Source organism: Rhynchophorus ferrugineus, unplaced genomic scaffold, assembly GCF_030347505.1.
Source record: "Rhynchophorus ferrugineus isolate W39M unplaced genomic scaffold, kcgeb_rfMv2 rfM3, whole genome shotgun sequence".
Taxonomy (NCBI): Eukaryota; Metazoa; Arthropoda; class Insecta; order Coleoptera; family Curculionidae; genus Rhynchophorus; species Rhynchophorus ferrugineus.
In genome coordinates, this window is record NW_027472582.1 from 35020401 (window position 1) to 35040045 (window position 19645).

The 19645-nt window shown below is 29.5% G+C and overlaps 4 protein-coding genes and 1 long non-coding RNA gene across 11 annotated transcripts; 3 read left to right on the top strand and 2 right to left on the bottom strand.

Annotated features, from left to right (window-relative positions):
• Positions 1–327: 327 nt before the first annotated feature.
• Positions 328–9564, bottom strand: LOC143193285 (uncharacterized). 5 transcript variants are annotated; one of them, XM_076399409.1, is made up of 15 exons: positions 9433–9564; positions 9158–9285; positions 8922–9045; positions 8682–8866; positions 8482–8633; positions 8231–8415; positions 8086–8184; positions 7791–8014; positions 7648–7741; positions 7315–7592; positions 6954–7159; positions 6734–6901; positions 6498–6680; positions 6106–6354; positions 328–628 (listed from the first exon to the last, which is right to left on the bottom strand). In XM_076399409.1, the coding sequence occupies exons 2-15, from the start codon at positions 9251–9253 to the stop codon at positions 379–381; spliced, it is 2493 nt and encodes an 830-aa protein (XP_076255524.1). In that variant the 5' UTR covers positions 9254–9285; positions 9433–9564; the 3' UTR covers positions 328–378. The 5 variants fall into 5 exon arrangements, with proteins under 5 accessions (XP_076255524.1, XP_076255521.1, XP_076255526.1 ...); XM_076399406.1 differs by having other exon boundaries at positions 328–676; XM_076399411.1 differs by having other exon boundaries at positions 328–676; positions 8482–8614; positions 9433–9465.
• A 762-nt stretch (positions 9565–10326) lies between these two features.
• LOC143193293 (uncharacterized) lies at positions 10327–10758 on the top strand. Its single transcript, XR_013004979.1, has 3 exons — positions 10327–10437; positions 10499–10558; positions 10623–10758. It is a non-coding gene; the product is annotated as an uncharacterized LOC143193293 (long non-coding RNA).
• A 149-nt stretch (positions 10759–10907) lies between these two features.
• UQCR-C1 (Ubiquinol-cytochrome c reductase core protein 1) lies at positions 10908–13422 on the top strand. Its single transcript, XM_076399412.1, has 11 exons — positions 10908–11059; positions 11208–11292; positions 11389–11519; positions 11567–11695; positions 11751–11931; positions 11990–12142; positions 12201–12384; positions 12433–12532; positions 12628–12820; positions 12878–12992; positions 13145–13422. The coding sequence occupies exons 1-11, from the start codon at positions 10994–10996 to the stop codon at positions 13230–13232; spliced, it is 1425 nt and encodes a 474-aa protein (XP_076255527.1). The 5' UTR covers positions 10908–10993; the 3' UTR covers positions 13233–13422.
• A 650-nt stretch (positions 13423–14072) lies between these two features.
• Positions 14073–17017, bottom strand: LOC143193288 (histone-lysine N-methyltransferase SETMAR). 3 transcript variants are annotated; one of them, XM_076399415.1, is made up of 5 exons: positions 16971–17017; positions 15356–15710; positions 15171–15303; positions 14571–14710; positions 14073–14209 (listed from the first exon to the last, which is right to left on the bottom strand). In XM_076399415.1, exons 1-4 carry the CDS (start codon positions 16991–16993, stop codon positions 14592–14594), a joined length of 630 nt encoding a protein of 209 aa, XP_076255530.1. In that variant the 5' UTR covers positions 16994–17017; the 3' UTR covers positions 14073–14209; positions 14571–14591. The 3 variants fall into 3 exon arrangements, with proteins under 3 accessions (XP_076255530.1, XP_076255529.1, XP_076255532.1); XM_076399414.1 differs by lacking the exon at positions 14073–14209 and having other exon boundaries at positions 14230–14710; XM_076399417.1 differs by lacking the exons at positions 14073–14209; positions 16971–17017 and adding an exon at positions 16610–16748 and having other exon boundaries at positions 14230–14710.
• A 19-nt stretch (positions 17018–17036) lies between these two features.
• Positions 17037–17716, top strand: ND-B17.2 (NADH dehydrogenase (ubiquinone) B17.2 subunit). Its single transcript, XM_076399418.1, has 3 exons — positions 17037–17178; positions 17269–17387; positions 17440–17716. The coding sequence occupies exons 1-3, from the start codon at positions 17087–17089 to the stop codon at positions 17649–17651; spliced, it is 423 nt and encodes a 140-aa protein (XP_076255533.1). The 5' UTR covers positions 17037–17086; the 3' UTR covers positions 17652–17716.
• Positions 17717–19645: the final 1929 nt, after the last annotated feature.

The following is a 19645-nucleotide window of genomic DNA, read 5'->3' on the forward strand; positions in this document are numbered from 1 at the left end:
AATAACAAAATAGTTTCATCTGATATATGTTCTATGGTATCCAAATCTACTGTAACTGATTATTATTACTTAGATATTGTTAGATTCTAAAATACTTCCAACTAGGCAGTTTTTCTTTCCATCATAATTACATTCATGAACAAAAATTATTGTAAGAAACTTATTATGAATATCCGTAAAAAACACGTGTTGATTTTTCAGACACTTAAGTAAAAATATTTCAATAATAAAGATCTGTGACTAATATTTTAATAGCGTATTTTGAATAACACCGATATAAAGGTTTAAAACCAAATTAAAATGTATGGTAAAATAAAAACAACAATATTAAACAAATATATTACTTTATATATAATCATAAAAAAATATATTTATATTTTAATCTATAACAGGTTGTACAGGGATTTCTAAAATTTCCATTTCATCTGGTATATGTTCTATGGTATCCAAATCAACAGTTTCAAATTGCATGTTATCATCTATTTCTACCAGTGGTATGACTTGAACAACTTCATCACTTTCATTTTCATTTATTTGTTGTTGATGTGTATCATTTATTGTACCTCTTGATATATCCTTAAGAATTGGAGGTCTTCTACTTGTATCCATATGACAAGCTATCATATGCCTAGTCAGAGATGAAATATAATGATATGAGCAACTACATATTGTACACCTAAAATGTATTAAATTAATTAGTACCAATTTTGGCTTAACTATGAGAGTAATAACTCAACTTATATTAGATATGCTTAGTACAGTCTTTATAAGTTTAATTAAATAACTTAGTATCAATTTAATAGTAATTTTACTAATTTTTTAAATTTAATAATAATTTAACAAACTAATTTATTACTACTCTTCTGTTGTACTTGCATTATTAGACAAACAAGGCAAGTATAGGATTAATGCATCAGTATATATTTCTTAAATTAAAATAAAACTAAACTACTTGGGCTAAACTAAGAATACACTTATACACTACACAGATTGTGTGGTCTGGTTCACTTCAATCTTCTGCCTTCCTGTGTGTTGTTCAGTAGCTGTATCACTTCCACATTGATGTTAATTAGCAACTTCAATTCTGTGTTTTAATCTGCTCTGCTTTTTGTTTAACATGATGTTTCAAATTCTTACCATCGAGATGGATGCGGAGGTACTTAGCTGATTCTGCTTCCGTACGAATCGGTAGTATTTAGTAGATCTTATTAGCTGCCATTTGTACTTTTTCTGCAGCCTTAGGTAGAGATATATGTTTCGCCATGATAACTGTGTCGTCGGCAAATATTCCAATCACTGTTTCTTTTGTTGTTGGAATATTACCAATGTAGAGCAGATACAGGAATGGTCCCAAGACACTACCCTGGGGATTTCCAGCCGAAGTTTTGAGAAGCCCATTCATGCGGGACTACATTATCTTTCAAAAAGATATGATTCCTGCACTCGACAGTAATTCCGCGGTAGCAATTTGCTCATTTTGTAAATTAGTCCCAAACGGCATAGCTGGTTAAAAGCTTGTGAGACGTCCAGGAATATTGCAGGGCAGTATTTATATTCTTCGAATGTCTTTTCGATAACCGCTGTTACTCTGTGCAGTTGGTCGATTGTCGAGTACTGATTTCGAAATCCAAATAGGAAATCTGATATTTCCATAAATTGTTTAATACGTTTTAACAGCATTTTCTCAAATAATTTTGATATCGCAGGTAGTAGCGAAGGCTTGTTCTGTCGCTTTATCAGGTTTTTTGAGCAAAATCATTCGAGCAATCTTAAAACACTCCGGAACTTCCTTCATTCTCATTGAATATATTAACATGATAATTGCTTTTCGTGTCAACTCTTTCAGTACCCCCAGGTGAAATATCAATTCCATCAATTTTATAATTGAGGTTGTTATCAATTTCTGCGACAACTTCCATTGGGCAAATCAGATTTACAGCTACATCGGGCTGAAAAACATGATTTGTATCTATTGTTAGTTAAATGTTAGGGAATAATTCAACTTTTTCATAATTGCGTGCGACCCATTCATTTCGCTCATTTTTAATAGGCGGTACTCTAATAATTGGTCTTTTTAAATCTCCGAGTTGCTTTCCATAGCGCATGATCTTTGGCTGCTTCCGGGCTTAATTCACTTACATATTCGAAGTTACTCTATTTATATTCTTTAATCTTTTGATTTATCTGATTACTAATTCTATTAAATATTGATTTGTCTACAACATTTCTAATTCTATGCCACACTCTTCTAGCTTTTCTTCTTTCTTTTATCAATACTCTAATTTCAAGGAGCTAATTTACCTCATATTCTAATTTCTCCCTTAATGTTGGGGTAAACTTCTCGTGCAGCAGACCGAATTTGTTCAATTATATTTCCGGTTTGCTGCTCAAGATTGTCTATATTTTTGAGAATTACAATTTAAGTTGATTTGTTCTTGCATTGTAAGTCTAAACATGTCCCAGTTAGTAAATTTGTTAGTACGATTAGGCTTCTTTGTTTTTTTTTTTCAGGATCGTCGGGCCTTGTGTTAACAATAGGGATGCCGAAAAAATAGCAAAATATCGATAATTTTAATCGATATTTTTTATTAAAAATTAACGTTTATTAAAAATATCAATATATTGCAAAAAAAATATCAATATTTAAAAAAAAATCATATCCATATCATAATAGAATTATTAATATTTATTTCGGCGACCGACTCTAGTTAATAATGCTGGAATGTGATCAGGTGATAGTTCACACAAGCTCTCGATTTTTATTTGATTTGATGAGATACCTTTCGAAATATAAAAATCCAGTAGGTCTTTATTACTGTCGGTGGGCCAGTAAGTAGTGGGTTCACGCACTGAATGATAATTGAGAATTCCTAATATAAATTTGGAAATAAATTCCTAATTTTGGAAATAAATCTCTGTATTGTGTTATTTTATATCTTGATGGAACTTCTATGTTTATTTCAGCGCAGTGGTAAAGGCGATGGGACGGTCCTCCTACTGTTGCGATAGCCGCGGGTTCGGATCCTGCTGGGGCATAGTCATAAATTTATGTTTGTGATTGTTTAATACTTGTGAATGTTCTAGGCAAGAGTGTAAATATGACAAGGAAAATGATGCCAGTCACGCCAGTAACCAGGCTGGGTAAGACCGGATGTCTTCTGAGATGATTTCTAAAGTTGGTCACTCGCCAGTCGGTAGGTTTAATGCTGATGACCGTGGTTCAGCCCACGTTAAATTTTAGGCCCAATCCAGATAAATCCATAGTCGGTAAAAGGAGACTTAAAAATATATATAAAAAAAATTATAATAGCTTGTATTTATTTTTTAAACTCGTCTTGTTAGAAATGCTGCATATTTTGTTTTATAATTACAGTTGTTCCACCTCGAGCACGTTCACTGGGGTGTAGGATTCAGAAGGCATTATAACCTGGTATTTTAATGTATTTTTTCTAGAAAAATGGGCCTCTAATATGAGTACTATATCTATGTGATTTGTTCTCAGAAATACTTCTAGTTCCCGGGCTGGTTAATTTAGCCCATTTGCATGTCACGTTATAACTCTTCACCGAATTACTTATTTTTGTTCTTCTTTGTATTGCTTTTGAATTTCTCCAATTTTTCTACCGTATTTGAGTATGAAATTCACTGAGAAAATTCAGCATTTCAACGATCATCTCGTTGGTTAGTTTTCTGCGTTTTTATTCAAGGTGTTATCGCTAGATTTTTTGTTGTCTTTTGTATTTTTAGCCGATAACATTGCTGTTTCTTCAGGTGTTTTATTTTCAATGGCAGATGGCTTTGGAAATTTTTGGAATCAATGGAACACATCCTTTATAATTGACAGGGTGTCCTTTTTCATTGCATAATGCACATGTTGCTACGCTATTCGGTTGCACACCTCACACATCTAAATTCACTACTGCAAATATTTTTAGTACGTCCAAGCTGTGTACACCGGGGAATATTATTGTTTTTCTTCCGGGGATTAATTTTTATTCTACAGTCTACTAGATATTTTACGGCATAAATCTTATGTTCTACTGTATATTTTTTATGAATGTTCACCGATTTGTCCGCCAATAGTGAACCGAGTTTTAAAATTCCATTTTATTCGAAAGAGTGCACTTCCGAGGTGGTCCCATTTTGCCCGTATAATAACCAACTAAGAAATCGACGGAATTCCCCAAATTTCAAAGGCATATATAATGTTTTCACATATTTTTTTATCTAAAATAATCATATATTTGTGTATAATGTTATTGCTGAATTGATGTGCCGGAAGGCAAAACTCCTCAACGGTTAGGAGTTAGAAGATATTTCTTTAAATGCTATGGGGACGTACAGACTAGTTGCATAGCTTTAAGTTTTTAATTATTAGTTTTAAGTTATTTAGATAAGCTGATGATGAAAGCAGGGACCATACCGCTATAGCCTTCAGGGGTTTTTGAGGAGTTTTTAGCAAGGGTTTGCTTACTAAAGCACTAACCATATAATACGAAAAGTCGTAGACATATTGCAGGCAACTGCATCTACGGTGTAGTGGATAGAGCGTTCAGATCACACGCGGAGGTCGCGGGTTCGTTTCCTGGCGGTGGCTATTGTTAGAACATTTGTCATATCACCTCTAATAGTTCTTTATTTTCAATCATGGTTCCTTTATTCTTATTTTTACTGATACGGTGCCGAGCCCAAATAATACAAAAATAATAATTTAATTTTGTGTCATATACACAAAATTTTGGGAAATACTGATCTATGAATCCCATACTCGCTTGCTTGTGTATTAATGCAAGTAGAACAGAACAATAGTAATAAATTAAGATTATACTAGGCATATCTAATGTAAGATGGAACTGTGTGTATATAGTAGAATATAAAGTACGTGTGGTAGATAGGTTAAATAACGTTTTTGTTTATTGTTATTTAGTCATTACAACGATTATTATGTACATATTTTATTTTAAAACTTTTTTTTAGTTCTAATTAATTAAGGTTAAAATCTGTTTCATTATTTTTTACTTTTTAGTGAATTCCTTATTTATTTTTCGAGTCGGTTCAATTTTTTTAAAAATATTTTATGTTGTTTTCGTTTATATGAAATCGACGTAAAACCGCGGAAAGGTCTTAATAAATTTTTCGCCATTTAAATTTGTATTTTTTTTTTCACTATAGGCAGAACGGTCGGGACTTTATGTCGATGAGCCTCTAGTTCGCTTTTAATATGATCCTGACGTATTGAGGTAATCTTCTAATAATGACTCTGTACCACTTATAACTTTTTAATTGATATGTATGGAATTCAAGTTTATTAAATGGATTGGTCATCTCTTTATTTTGTTCCATCTGAATGAGATGTTTCTTTATATTTCTATAAACTATTCCGTTTGTAACAGTAACATTATTTGATAGAGCTTTGAACTGTACTTGGTTGATGGTTACTCCTTTTATTTGTGTTCTGAATAGATTAAAATTGCCAATATTGATTCACTTAATCGAGAAAGGCAGAGAAATTTTGTCTTTTTGCTTCTTTTTTTGATATCCTGTACAATGTTTTCCTACTAGCAGAGAAGGTATCATCTCAGACTTCTTCCTCTTTTTATCCTTTTTACTGTTTACTTCTGTCCATTCAGGCTGTTTCAACCATTCAGATCTCCTGGATATTTTGTAATTGACTTTGTAAATGCAATCGCATAGATACAAGCTCAATAGTTAGTTGCAATAATTTTTGGTTACTACTGATTAGTTGCATTTAACTCGATGTATTCATTCATTCATAAGTGCAATTGGATCCATTTTTTATGATACTTCTTATGTATTTTTATGAGTTCTTGTTTTCACTTTCCGGATATTATAGGGGCAAAACTTGAAGCGTTGTTTGTTTCGTAGAACGTACTCACTTCACTTTAGGTTGACCGTTACCCGTACCTGGGAACTATTTGAAACCGTAAACTAAAAGTTGACTGTAATAAAATACAGATTATTTTTGGTAAGATTTGAAGAGAGTTGTTTCGGGAAGGGAAAAACACGTCTTGACTCTATGAAGGTTGAGACCGAACTATTATAACAATGTTAAATTATAATTATGATACTACAAAAAATACTTACTGATACATAGCACCTTCTCCTTTATGTATCTCAACATGCCTTTGTAAATTTGAATGCCTAGTAAATTGTCTACTACAAATATTACAACCAAATGCTCTCTGTTCAATTTTATGATTTTGACGGGGGCGATTATATGCTGTAATTTTATCTTTTGCTGCATCTGAAACTGATACTAATTGCTTCTCTATAACTGAAGATATAAATCCATGTTGTTCTAAATGTTTCCTTAATAGACTTATATCAGAAAATCTAAAATAAAACAAAATTAAATATTTCAATATTTCAATAAAATTATTAGAAAGCACACATGTAAAACCATCCTATTCCAAACCGACGTCTATTCCAAATAAATTAAAAAACTTAATAATTGAGATATTAAATTGAACGCTTACCTTTCTGCACATGAAAAACACTTGACTACTTTGTCATTAGAACCATTATGGTTCTCTAACTGTAAAGATGCCTCAGAGTCATTTTCTAGACATTCAGGCAATATAAGGCGCAAAGTTTCATGTGATTTAATATGATTTGTTAAATCTTTTTTATTAAAACATTTTAATTGGCAAATGGTGCAACTACAGAAATATTTAAACAGAAATTAATTTGATTTTTTATATAACAGACTTACTAAAATTCTGATGTTGAATTTCCTTTTAGGGATAAATCACTTGAATTTGACTTTAAATTGTTCATATTTTTTCTAAATTTTGATAAATCACTGGGTGGATCAATAATAACTCTAGATGTGCGCTTCCCATCTGAATTAACCGTAATTTGTATAGTAATATTGACAGACCTAAAACATAATCCATTCAGTAATAAAATTAACCATTTATACAAATAAGTACCTTTGTGATTCTAGTTCACTATCATTATTAGTATTACCATCATTTAAGATAATATCTTTCGAATTTGCATCAGGTATAAACGTCCATGCTTCAGACAAATTATTTTGCTCATCATTCAGTTTATACTCCCTTACCATGTACCCACTGCAATATGACACACTTTTATTATATTCATTTATATTGTGATCATATATTTTCTGTAAAACCTAGAAAATTCAAATTGACACTTTTATATAACATGTATATAATACTGATTAAACATATTTATATTTATATATTAATGCAAAAGAAAATGCATAATATACCTCTGTTGTGATATTTTGTGGTTTTATCATATTCTAGTATACTTTGTAGTTAATACCTTTAAAATTATAGTCCGATTTTTCAACTTCCTAACAACACTATCCATCCCCATTAAACCAGACAATGTTCTTGCAATAACATCAAAACATTCTTTAGATATTACTTTCTTGTATACAACTATATTTGACTGTTCTATCAAATCTCTCAATGTATCTGATTTATCAACACTAGTATTTACTTTATTATCTGCTGTGCATCTCGATTCTTCATTAAGCGACACTTTTGGTGATCTACATTTCATAATGCTATTGTCTTCTTTATTAATGTTCGTCTTGCCTAATATAAAATAAATTAATGGGTATTCTGCTATAATTCTATTCAAAACCTTTACCTATTGATTTTGTATAAATATCAGTCTTTTTTGGCCGCGTATATGTTAATATGTTAATATTCTTAATAGTACCATTGTTGGTCGATGATATTGGCTAAAATATAATTTATTATACTAAGTCAGATTATATTTAAACTATTTACATTATTTAAATGTTCTATTTTTTTGTCATCAGTTTTTAGTATTTTATTATTTGGACTGGTCAGCAATATTTCATTATCTACAGATACTTTTGGTGCTTTTTTCATTACATTAACAATTTTGCCTATTAAAAGTTGCCCTTGCTCTGTTCTTCCAATAGGAATCTTTTTATTAATAAGCTTTTTTAGAGGAGAGTCCATTTCTATATTAACTTTTGACTTTCGTTCTAAAATAATTGAAATATAATATCACATAAAAATTAAAATGATGGAGCACAAAAAAAAAAGATAACCTTACCAACTATATTTTGTTTGATGTGATCTTTATGCCTACTACTCTGTATCTTATCCATATATTTTGCTAAAGTTATTGACTGACCTGTTAATAAATTCCTACCTACAAAATTAGTTGAACCAAAATCATAACATTCCATCTTTAATACCTTTTATAGCTGACAAATTGTTTATATCATTTGATAATATATTTGGCATATATTCAAATCTGTATTGCTCCTTTACCAAATTATCGGATATTGGATTATCAGAATCATCTGTATTACTTGGTTCAAGCACATCATTTCCAGACTGTAGATGAAATTTTCCATCTTTAAGTATAGCATACTGATAACTAAAAACAATTATTAAAACATTACATCACAATAAGTTAGTAGTTATATTAATTATAAAACCATACCTTCCACCTTCATGTTGAATTACTTCTTCTTGGTTTAATAGGTGTTCTATATCAATTCCATCTTCAATTTTTATATATTCTTCTTTTATATCTACTGTTTCCATTGATTGTATATTGCTTTCATTTGAAAATTCTGTTAAATCATATTCATCCTACAATGATTATATATTTTACGGTGCCATTTTATTTAATATCATTACTTTAATATTCCATTGAAAAGGTAAACTATTTTCCTGTACAAATATCACTTCAGATCCATCTCCTTCTATTACACAAGAATTTTCATCTTGAATATATTCAACAAGATTGGAATTAATTTGAAAACATTGGGAATCAACATCTTGAATTGAATTTTGTTCATCTTCATCAGCAATGATAATATGGTCTGAAAATCACATTTAAGTTATTATACATTTGTTGCAGATATAATACATTAGTACCCATATTTTCTTCAAATGCATATTGATTAATATCAGCATTATCTTGGAGTATTAAAGTGTTTCCATCAGATGTAACCAAAGTTCCATTAATAAGCATTGCTTTAGTACCATCTTCAAGTATTAACTAAAATAAAAAGCAGTATATATATATATATATATATATATATATATATATATATATATATATATATATATATATATATATATATATATATGGAGTTATTAAGTTTTCTTACATTTGTAACATTATAAAATACTTCTTCAGACTCATCGCCGTTTTCTATGGTTACTGGATTTTGCATTGAATTTTGAATATTAACATTATGAGACATTTTTCAATGACGTAAATATGGAAGTGAATAATCTAAAATATATATACATTTTAAATAATAAGTTACTATTAAAAGTGATTAATAACAGATACAGATTTGTTAACTTCATAATAAATTAAATAAATAGGGAACATTTTTTAAAGTTTAATTTTCAAATATCAATCGGTAAATAAACACACCTGACGAAAATGATCGACAAATTTTGCAGCACTGTCGGTAACAAAATGGCGATTCCGAAAATGACATTTATGAAGTGCATATAATCGTATGCAAAATATTTGTTATAAATACAATCTTAAATAAACATTAACTTTTATAATTGAACTCACTAATCACATATATTTTATATTTATTTATCTTTCTGAATGTAGACTAGATGAAAAAAAATATATATTTATGGCGACATCTACAAGACTTGATTATAACCAAAAATAAGTTTTAAATTTTTTTTGCGTTAACCTTATAAAAGTAGCGTTATAGTCACAGAATAACTAATACTATTTCTGCATTTTGTGGTTATAATAAAGAAGCCGATGATGGAAAACAGTATTTTAAATCTCTTATCAACTAGTGAAAATAACTACGAGTTTCCTAATATGCAATCAGAAGCCACTGATTTGATTTCTATTAATTTAAGTAACATTATTTATGATACACTTAAACAAAAAACTCTAACCAGTTCTACAAAAAGATTGAATGTTTTGGTAATAACATAACAATTATTTAAACTTATTTGGTATTTTTAACAATGTTTATTGTTTCAGAAATTTTTAAACAATATAAGCTGTTTAAGTGAATATCATAACTGTGAAAATTTCCATCAAATTTATTTAGATATATATAAAGAATGCAAAATTAAGAATATTAAGATCTGCAATCTTATACAAGATTGTCAAGAAGAAATTATTAATAACAAAAATGATATATATAATGATATTCAACAATTTTATGAATTTAAGAATATGAAAAGAAAGATAAAAATTAATAAATTGGAATTTATTAAACTAAAGGATCAAGAAATATTAAATTTGTTCAATATAAAAGCATCAAAAAATTTCTTTAGTTATGAAATTAATAAACACACAATAATTGAACTATTCAAAAACTGTAATAAATTAACTGATATAAATATCCGATATTCTCAAACTTACAGAGAGAAGCAAATCCAATTCTGTTATTCATTGGTAAATATGAATCTTAAGGCAAATTATTCTATATTAAAACATATAATGAAATTGATATTAGAATACAAAGAGCTTCAAAGATTTGAATTAGAATTTTTGATATACATCTGGAACTTACAAGGTAACTATATTTCAGTATTGCACTTAGTCAATATATTAAGATTATTGAAATAAATCTTTTTCAGATAAGCACTCTGAAGATTTTCTGAACTTTCTAATGAAGGATTTTTTCTTTATATTAGAAAAAGATATAATTAATATTTCTACTGATTTAATAGCATTTGAACATTATTCTGAGGTGAATCAATATTTAAAGAATTTAATAAAAAATAAAACAATAATGATAATTAAATCTCATCTTGGAAATAAGCATTTTATAATTAAATTGAAAATAATAATTATAGAATTATATATTTTTAGCTATTGTAATAAGAATATTTTAAATCTCCTTATTTTTCTAAATAAATGCATTTGCAGTTGCCAGTATTATTTTTTTGCATGTTAACTTTTGACAAGTATTGAATTGCTGTCACCGATTCACATCCAGGCCAGGAATATGGCGTCCCTCCTAAAATTGTCTCAGTCCGTTGCAAAATTATCCAAAAATACGAATTTATCTAAGGTAATTTGGCAGAAAGTTTTATCGTTTAATGGTAATCCGACTTATTCTTTGAAATACAAATGAAATTGCGTATAAATTATTTTTAATTAACATATAAAATTACGTAACAAATTTTAACCTTAAAGATTTTGACAAAGTTAAATTTTAGGTCTTAAGAAAGGCCTCTACTGCTGCAGAACCTAAACAAGTTTCTGTTAATGTACCACCAACTAAAGTAACTACCCTTAATAACGGTAAGACAATTTTTACTTCAAAATCTTATCATTCATTAATTTTTTTTATCAAATATTTTATTGAATTATGTCATTTTAAACCCTAACTACTTAAAGGTATTAGAGTTGCTACAGAAGATTGGGGATCACAAACTGCTACAGTTGGTATTTGGATTGATGCAGGAAGTCGGTATGAAAATTCTCAAAATAATGGAGTTGCCCATTTTATGGAACATATGGCTTTCAAGGTAATTTTGATAGTAAAGTTTTTGTTAGTTGTAACTATTTTATTTAGGGTACTGGTAAACGTACCCAAGGACAACTGGAAATAGAGATTGAGGACTTGGGCGCACAATTGAATGCTTATACTAGCAGAGAACAGACTGTATATTATTCTAAATGCCTTTCAAAAGATGTTCCAAAGGTAAATGTATACGTAACTGATATTTTGACTAATGTATATATTTATTAACCCATAGGCTATTGAAATTTTATCTGACATCGTTCAAAATGCTAAATTGGGGGAAGCTGAAATTGAGAGAGAAAGAGGTGTAATATTAAGAGAAATGCAAGAAGTTGAGTCTAATTTACAAGAAGTGGTATTTGATCATTTACATGCAATTGCTTACCAAGGAACTCCTTTAGCTAATACTATTTTGGGTAAATAAAATTAATATGATATTTCCGTTATGAATGGCATTTAAATTATTCTTTTTAGGTCCAACTGCTAACATTCGTTCAATCAATGCAACAGACTTGAGAAATTATTTGGATAATCATTATAAATCTAGCCGTGTTGTTGTTGCTGGAGCAGGTGGTGTTTGTCATGAAGATCTTGTTAAATTGGCTGAAGCGAATCTTGGAAAACTAAGTACTGTCATTCCTATTGTGTATAGCTTTTTTATTGCAATAAACTGCATCAATTATAGATAACAATTATTCTGGTGAAATACCGAAATTGAGCCCATGCCGATTCACTGGATCAGAAATACGTGTTCGAGATGACTCCCTTCCTTTAGCCCATATTGCAATTGCAGTGGAAGGTGCTGGTTGGTCCGATCCTGATACTTTAACTTTAATGGTAGCTTCAACTTTGTTAGGTGCATGGGATAGGTAATTGTATATATTTGTCTTTATGTTTATAAATTACATTTTCTATAGATCCCAAGCATCAGCAAAACAAAATGCCACAAATCTAGCTAGGGCTAGTGGTGAAGAAGACTTATGCCACTCTTATCAAAGTTTCAACACTTGCTACAAGGTATAAAATGTATTCAGTTCTTTTTTTCTATTATTAATTTCACATTATTCAATTTCAAATATTTCATGTATTTTAACAGTTATAATTATTTTTAGGATACTGGCTTATGGGGAATATATTTTGTTTCCGATCCTTTGAAAATTGAGGATATGGTATTTAACATTCAAGAGGAATTTATCAGACTGTGTACCAGTGTAACTGAAGGTGAAGTTGAACGTGCCAAAGCACTATTAACAGCCAACACTTTATTGCAATTGGACACATCTACTGCTGTGTGTGAAGATATTGGTAAATTAATTAATGTTTTTTCCCACGTCCATGTTAATTTTAACTATTTATTTACAGGACGCCAGATTTTATGTTATGGAAGAAGATTACCACCACATGAACTTACCCACAGAATTAATTCCATTACTGCCCGTAATGTCAGAGATGTTTGCTATAAATATTTGTATGATAGGTATGTCATATAATTTCTTCTATTTTATTATTAATTTATAGCAATAAGCTATATTTTGTAGTACTGATATGACTGAATACTGAAATGACTGCATCCTTATAAAATAAAAATATTTTCATATAGTAAAGAACTAATGTTAGATGTATTCTTAGGTGCCCTGCAATTGCTGCTGTTGGACCAGTTGAACAACTACCTGACTACAACAGAATTCGTTCAGCAATGTATTGGATCCGTGTTTAAATTTAAAGTAGAAGTATTCAAATATATTTTCTTTTAACTTAATTCATTTCAATGTTACACCATTTTGAAATTAGTGTATTACATATAAAAATATGAGACTATGGATGGACCCCTTACAATAAATACAATACGATATGTACATGTATAAAAATTGTTGATTTCTATTAAATAAAATTTCTTTTTTAAATTAGTTCATTTTTTATTGTTTAGTCCAGCGTCTATTGTGGATATTAAAATACTTTAGAGTTGGCATGACAATATTTGGTTTCGAAATTTCAGTATAAAATGCGAGAACATTTCAGGGACCATCTAAATCATTGGGAATAAAACGAGATATTCTTTAAAAATTCCTTTTTTATTTAATAATTTTTTTTTAAATTTGTGAATTCCATAAAAACTAATGAATCGATAGTATCACTAACGCATCATCTGATGATGTTTTCCCTTCGATCGTAACTTTTCTGCTCATATTTCTATTTCTTTTTGCGTTGAGCTATAGATATTGTGAACAATCCAAATATATTCTTAATGCTTTGTTTAATTACAAGATATATTCACTTATCAACTGAACATATTTTTTCCTAAAAATAGCTAACTATACATATTAATAACTTCCAATTTTCCCAAGTCAAAATTAATGGTAGTACCGGTACATATATAAAGTATTATTAAAATACTGCTTTATAGGTAAGCACAATGGTCAAGGGGACAGAACGGTTACGCGATAGTCGCCGGATGGAATATCACCAAGGCAAAGATATATTTCATATTTGTGATTATCCATTAGCTACAGTGTAAAATGTACAATATTTTACACTGTAGTAAAATACTACAAGGAAAGACCATCCCAGTCAGAAGCTAAGTAAGATCTTAAGTGGTCTCTCGATTGGTTACTCACTTGATGTCGAGGTTTGTGGTTTCGAGTCCATGTTACCTGTAGACTTAGTCAAAATAAGTCATAGTTGGTAAAGAGGACACTACAATAGAAAAAATGCTATTTTTATTATGTAAAAGAATTACTTTATTTATATTAAAAATATAAATAGAATAATCATGTCAGAGTTATACTTATTTTCAATTTATTTTTTTATAAATACTTTTATCATCTTACAAGTACGAGAGATCCCTTCAGAGGCCAGACATTTTTTTAGTTAAATACAACTTCAAATAAGGTATTGTTAATATAATTTAAAATTGCATTATGTTATTTAATTTCATTGTTAACACAATGCCTATGTTATTCCAGATTAAAACACATATTTAGATAACATGTTTCTGCAGGATCGGAATGGGTTATAATGTTCGTAAGGACCTCTAAATGAAACGCGCAAATCCTACAATTTTAAATCGGAATAATCTTTATGCTGGATCTGTCATGAACGCTTTTCCCTTATCGTGTATATCCCCGAGATTATCATTATCATCGGCACATACTGAAGAATTGAAGTCCTCCTGTTTCTTTGGACTGCCTCCATGTCCTATAAATAAAAACAATGTATGATTAATATGACCCCATATAATTGAAAATGAATGCATCGTCTAAAAAATATATCATTTAAATTATGATCTCCCGCAAATATTACTTTTTCCCATATTTCTGATATTTAAATTCAATTGAGGACAAATGACGTTCAGAATCACCGCTAAATTCGGTAAGTTTTCCAAGGGCTGGCGTTTATGCCTCCATTCGTAGAATAGCTTATTCTTTTATGTTGAATGCAAAAAGAGTTCTATAACAATTTCCTGCGATGATATTTTGTTTAGATTAAGCAGATTATAATAATCTACACCCAGGTGATACCAGCGAGTTTTGTATATCTTTAATATTTTAAGTTTCGGCATTGCATATTGTTCCCGACAGATCGTTTCTGTTTTAGTGTGCCCATTTATATATATTTAAAAAACAAAGTAGTGATTTAAAAATATAACAAAACTGACCTGTACCCTTTCTGATTGATTTGGTTTTTACAAGTGACTTTTCTTTTACAGCGTCTTTTGATTGACAACGTCGTCTTTTTGCGGAAGTTCCACCGTCTGACTCGCCTTCAGTATCGCCCTTAGTGACAACTTCCTAGAACTTATAATTGTAAAACGCTTTTTTCTTCGGTTAATTGATTTGGTACCCATTTGTCCGATTTTTTAACAAAGTTCATGGCGTTTAAACGTTTTCTTATAGTTGACGCATCACAATTTAAGCCAAGGCTAATTTCTGAACACGTTGAACGAGGATTTTCGAAAATATGCTGTCTTATTTGGTCATCAGAACAAACTATAGGGCGTCCAACACGTGGCTCATCTTCTAAGTTTTCGTTCCCACCTTTGAATCTACGGAACCAAAATCTAGCTGTATCATCAGTCACACTACTTTCGCCAAATGCATTTCTAATTTTACGTGCGGCTTCCGTTGCTTTCAACTGATTTTTAAACTCATAAAGCAAACTGGACCGAATAATAATACTTGTGTAGACCATTGTCGACCTAAAATAAGTAATACCTACGCATTAAAATTACCAAACCAAATAAAAAATTTTATCTCAAAAATAAAGTTGATTCTGTCCAAAAATTATTAGTAATTTTTAGTGTGCGATCGTAAATAGACAATCTATAACTGAAATTTAAAAAATAATTTAGTATCGTATAATTTAGCTTTAAAACTTCCCTCCAGGATAGAACCTTATGCTATTTGGAGATCTTATCCAATTTATTCGCTCCATCACAATATCTTTTTTCATAAATCTAGGGGATCGTCTAACATATAATTCCGATTAAAATAAACGTCTTTGATCTACAGGAAATTGAATTGAAGTTTTCATTTTTATTTGATTTTATTTTAGATAAGTACTAATTTTTACTTAATATTTTTTTGAAAAGTTTCATAACTTCCGGGTTTTGGAATATTGAAATGACAGCGATACGCGTAGTAGAATCCTAATTTACTAATCCTAATACACAAATAAGATGAATGCGACAAAAAAAACAGCACAGTATATACTTCCTAAATTAAAATTAAATTAGATAAATACATAAACTGTATCTAAAGTGTATATTAAGTGAACTTGTTTCATATAACTTATATATACTGAATTTTATTACTTTAATAAGATCTGAAAACTAATTATTAAAGTAATTTTAAAGTTAATACCTGTCTATTTAATTTTTTTACATAATGTATAAATATTGGGACTACATACTCAGAAATGTAAAAGAAAATAATAATTTGGGTTCATTTAATACTTAAATACAGAAATATTAAAGAAATACAAATATATTAATAACCAATTATTCTACATAACATTTATTCTAAATATATATGTATATATTATTCATTACATTTACTTTATCCAAAAATACTCCATTATTTTTCATAAGAAACTTACCTTTAGTGCAATTTTAATATTAATAATAACGCTAAAATTTTCTCACAAGTTTAATAACGACCTATAACAACTTGATAGATTGAGATATAAACACAAAATATTCCTCTGTGTTTTTTGAACCCAAAGCCATAGAAAAAAAAGCCCAAAGCTTTAAATGGGATCAAAACATTTAATTTGACGTATTGACAGAAGTAAAATATGTAAAAGTGGCTGTAAAATATATTTTAACATTTTAACATGAACATTTTATTCTGAACACATTTAAATTGTTTACTTTTGTAGAATTTTCTGCGTAATGTGAATATAATTGTGTGTGTTATATAATTTAACAAAATCATCTATCATAGAAAAAAATAGTCACCTATGAATAGTTTTAACACCCATTATAAATATTTCAGCTGAGCTCCGTCGATGTCAATGTAGATTTAAGTTAGGTTATAATTCCAGTAATTATTAGTGCTAAAGAAAATATTCAAAATGAGTTATTTTGGAATTGACCGTATTTTCAAAGTGTTTCAGACTATGAGAAGCTATGGAGGAATTAAAGCTTCTTTATATAAACTTTGGAGGTAACATACGTAGTATTATGTAACAAAATATTTTCTGCGCTAACATTTTCTGTGAAAATGCAACTACATTCAACGTAACTATTCTTTTAGAATGGATTCTCTAAGACCTGGTATTTTGGTAGGTACAGATAAGTATGGCAACCAATATTATGAAAACAAGAGCTATTTTTATGGCAGAAACCGTTGGATAGAATATGCTCCTAAATATGGTAGTATACTTGTATTTTTATTTGAAATTTAATTACAAATCAACATTAATAGGTTTTGATTATGATGGAAGTCAAGTTCCCGCAGAATGGTTTGGTTGGCTTCATTATAAAACAGATTTATTACCTAGTCAGGATCCTAGCCGTCCAAATTATAAATGGATGGCCGATCACACAGAGAATTTAAGTGGTACTTCAGAACAATATGTACCATATTCTACAACAAAACCAAAAATTCAAGCATGGGTACCATCATCTGCTAAATAATTTTTCACTAAACAAAATATTATGTAAATATATATAGGTCAAAAAATAAATAGCTTATGAAAATATTTTGAGTACTTAAGCTAATACTATTCTGTAAAGTGCTGAAACTGTATTTCATCTGCCCTATGTTCAGCAATTTCTGTATCAAAATTGTGTTATCATCTATCGGTATCTATTAGTTGTTAGTATGACTATTTCACTATAATCATTATCAATTATTTATTTAATTGCATTTATTCAGTTTGGTGTATCTATATATATACCAAAACCCTATAACTTCAAGGTAGATAAAATGTAATTATATGATCAATACATTGTGAAGTTAAAAGGTCCTAAGATAAGCTGTTTGTTGATTTTTTTGTTTATTTTCTACTTAATGGACCATTCCCAAGTCATCTGGTCTTACCTAGCCTGGTAACTGACGTCATCAGGTTTTTTCAAGTTTGTTGTTATAACTGGCTACTATCTTAGCAATTGGAGAACTGTTCCATTGCTTTAACAATTGCTATGAAGTAGGGGATATCGATGGTTATATGCTATATATGGTGCTAGTCACTTTTCTATAACTTTTTTTTATAATATCTTCATTAGATACGCTTGGTACAATCTTAATTTACAATTAATTTATTAGTACTTTTCTTATGTACTTAGTTTAATTCACAAGCAAGACGAGTGCGAGAAAATACATCAATATGTATTCCTCGATTATAAAATTATAACAACTTATAGCTATAGTTTACACTAAAGGTATACACTTTATATAAGTTCGTATGGTTTTGTTCGCATCAATCCCCTGGCATCCTACGCGCTCTCCAGCAGTTGTATTACTTCCACGTTAGTATGATTTAGTAATCTCCTAGGTCATCGTGCAGTTCTTCATTGATTACGTAGCGATAGGCATTGTTAATCAATCGGAAAACCTTGTTTTGACAGCGTTGTATGATTAGTTGATTTGAATTTTTTTTGGTTAATTAAAATTGTAATGTAGCATGGGAATATTTGTAAAAGGAAAAATAAGTTCAACCTATTTTAGACCTCATTTATTATGAAAAGAATTTTACTATTATACCACTCTATATAATTCAAAATTTCATCCATTGAACAGTCACTTGAATGTACACTTATGATTTAACTTAAATTCTAATGTTTCATACAACCATACAGTTACCGGAGATCATTTATAAACACAAGCAAGGCTTTTTTTAATTAAATACAACTTCTCAAATTAAATACTTTTGATATAATTTAATATTTTTTTATAATTTATGACTAGTTGATTTGAATTTTTAGTGCAACCCCATATGTCTAAATTGGCTTTATAATTGTATTATAGATCAACCTTTGATTTTAGATCAAGTTGAGAGTATTTTCCGACTAATCAGTATAGTTGTTTTATTTTGGTTCTAATGTGTTTTGCTTTTTGTCTGACGTGATGATTCCAATTTAATCTACCGTCAAGATGGATTCCGAGGTATTGAGCTGATTCTGCTTGAGGAATCGGGCATCCATTGAGTGATATAATTAAGTTTTTGTTATTTCGCCGCAATGCAAAATTAACGTGAACAGATTTGGAGCTATTAAATTGAATTTCCCAATGTTTCGTCCATGAGGTCCTAAGACGCTATCTTGTGGAACTCCAGCCAAAATAGTTTTAAATGTCGAGAACGCCATTTCGTGCGATACTCTAAATTTTCTTCCGAAAAGATATGACTCCAGCAATTGACAATAGTTACGCGGTAATAATTTGCTCATCTTACAGATTAATCCCAAATGCCAAACCCGATCAAAAGCTTGTGAGACATCCAGGAATATTGCAGGGCAGTATTTCTTTTCCTCAAACGCTCTTTCAATAGCCGCAGTACTTTTCTATAACTGATAACAAAATAATATTCCAAATGTTTTCTTATTAATGTTATATTAAAATACTACAGCTAATTAAAATTAAGATCTTAATACACCGATAGAATTATTAAAGTCTCAAAACTAGCTGGAAA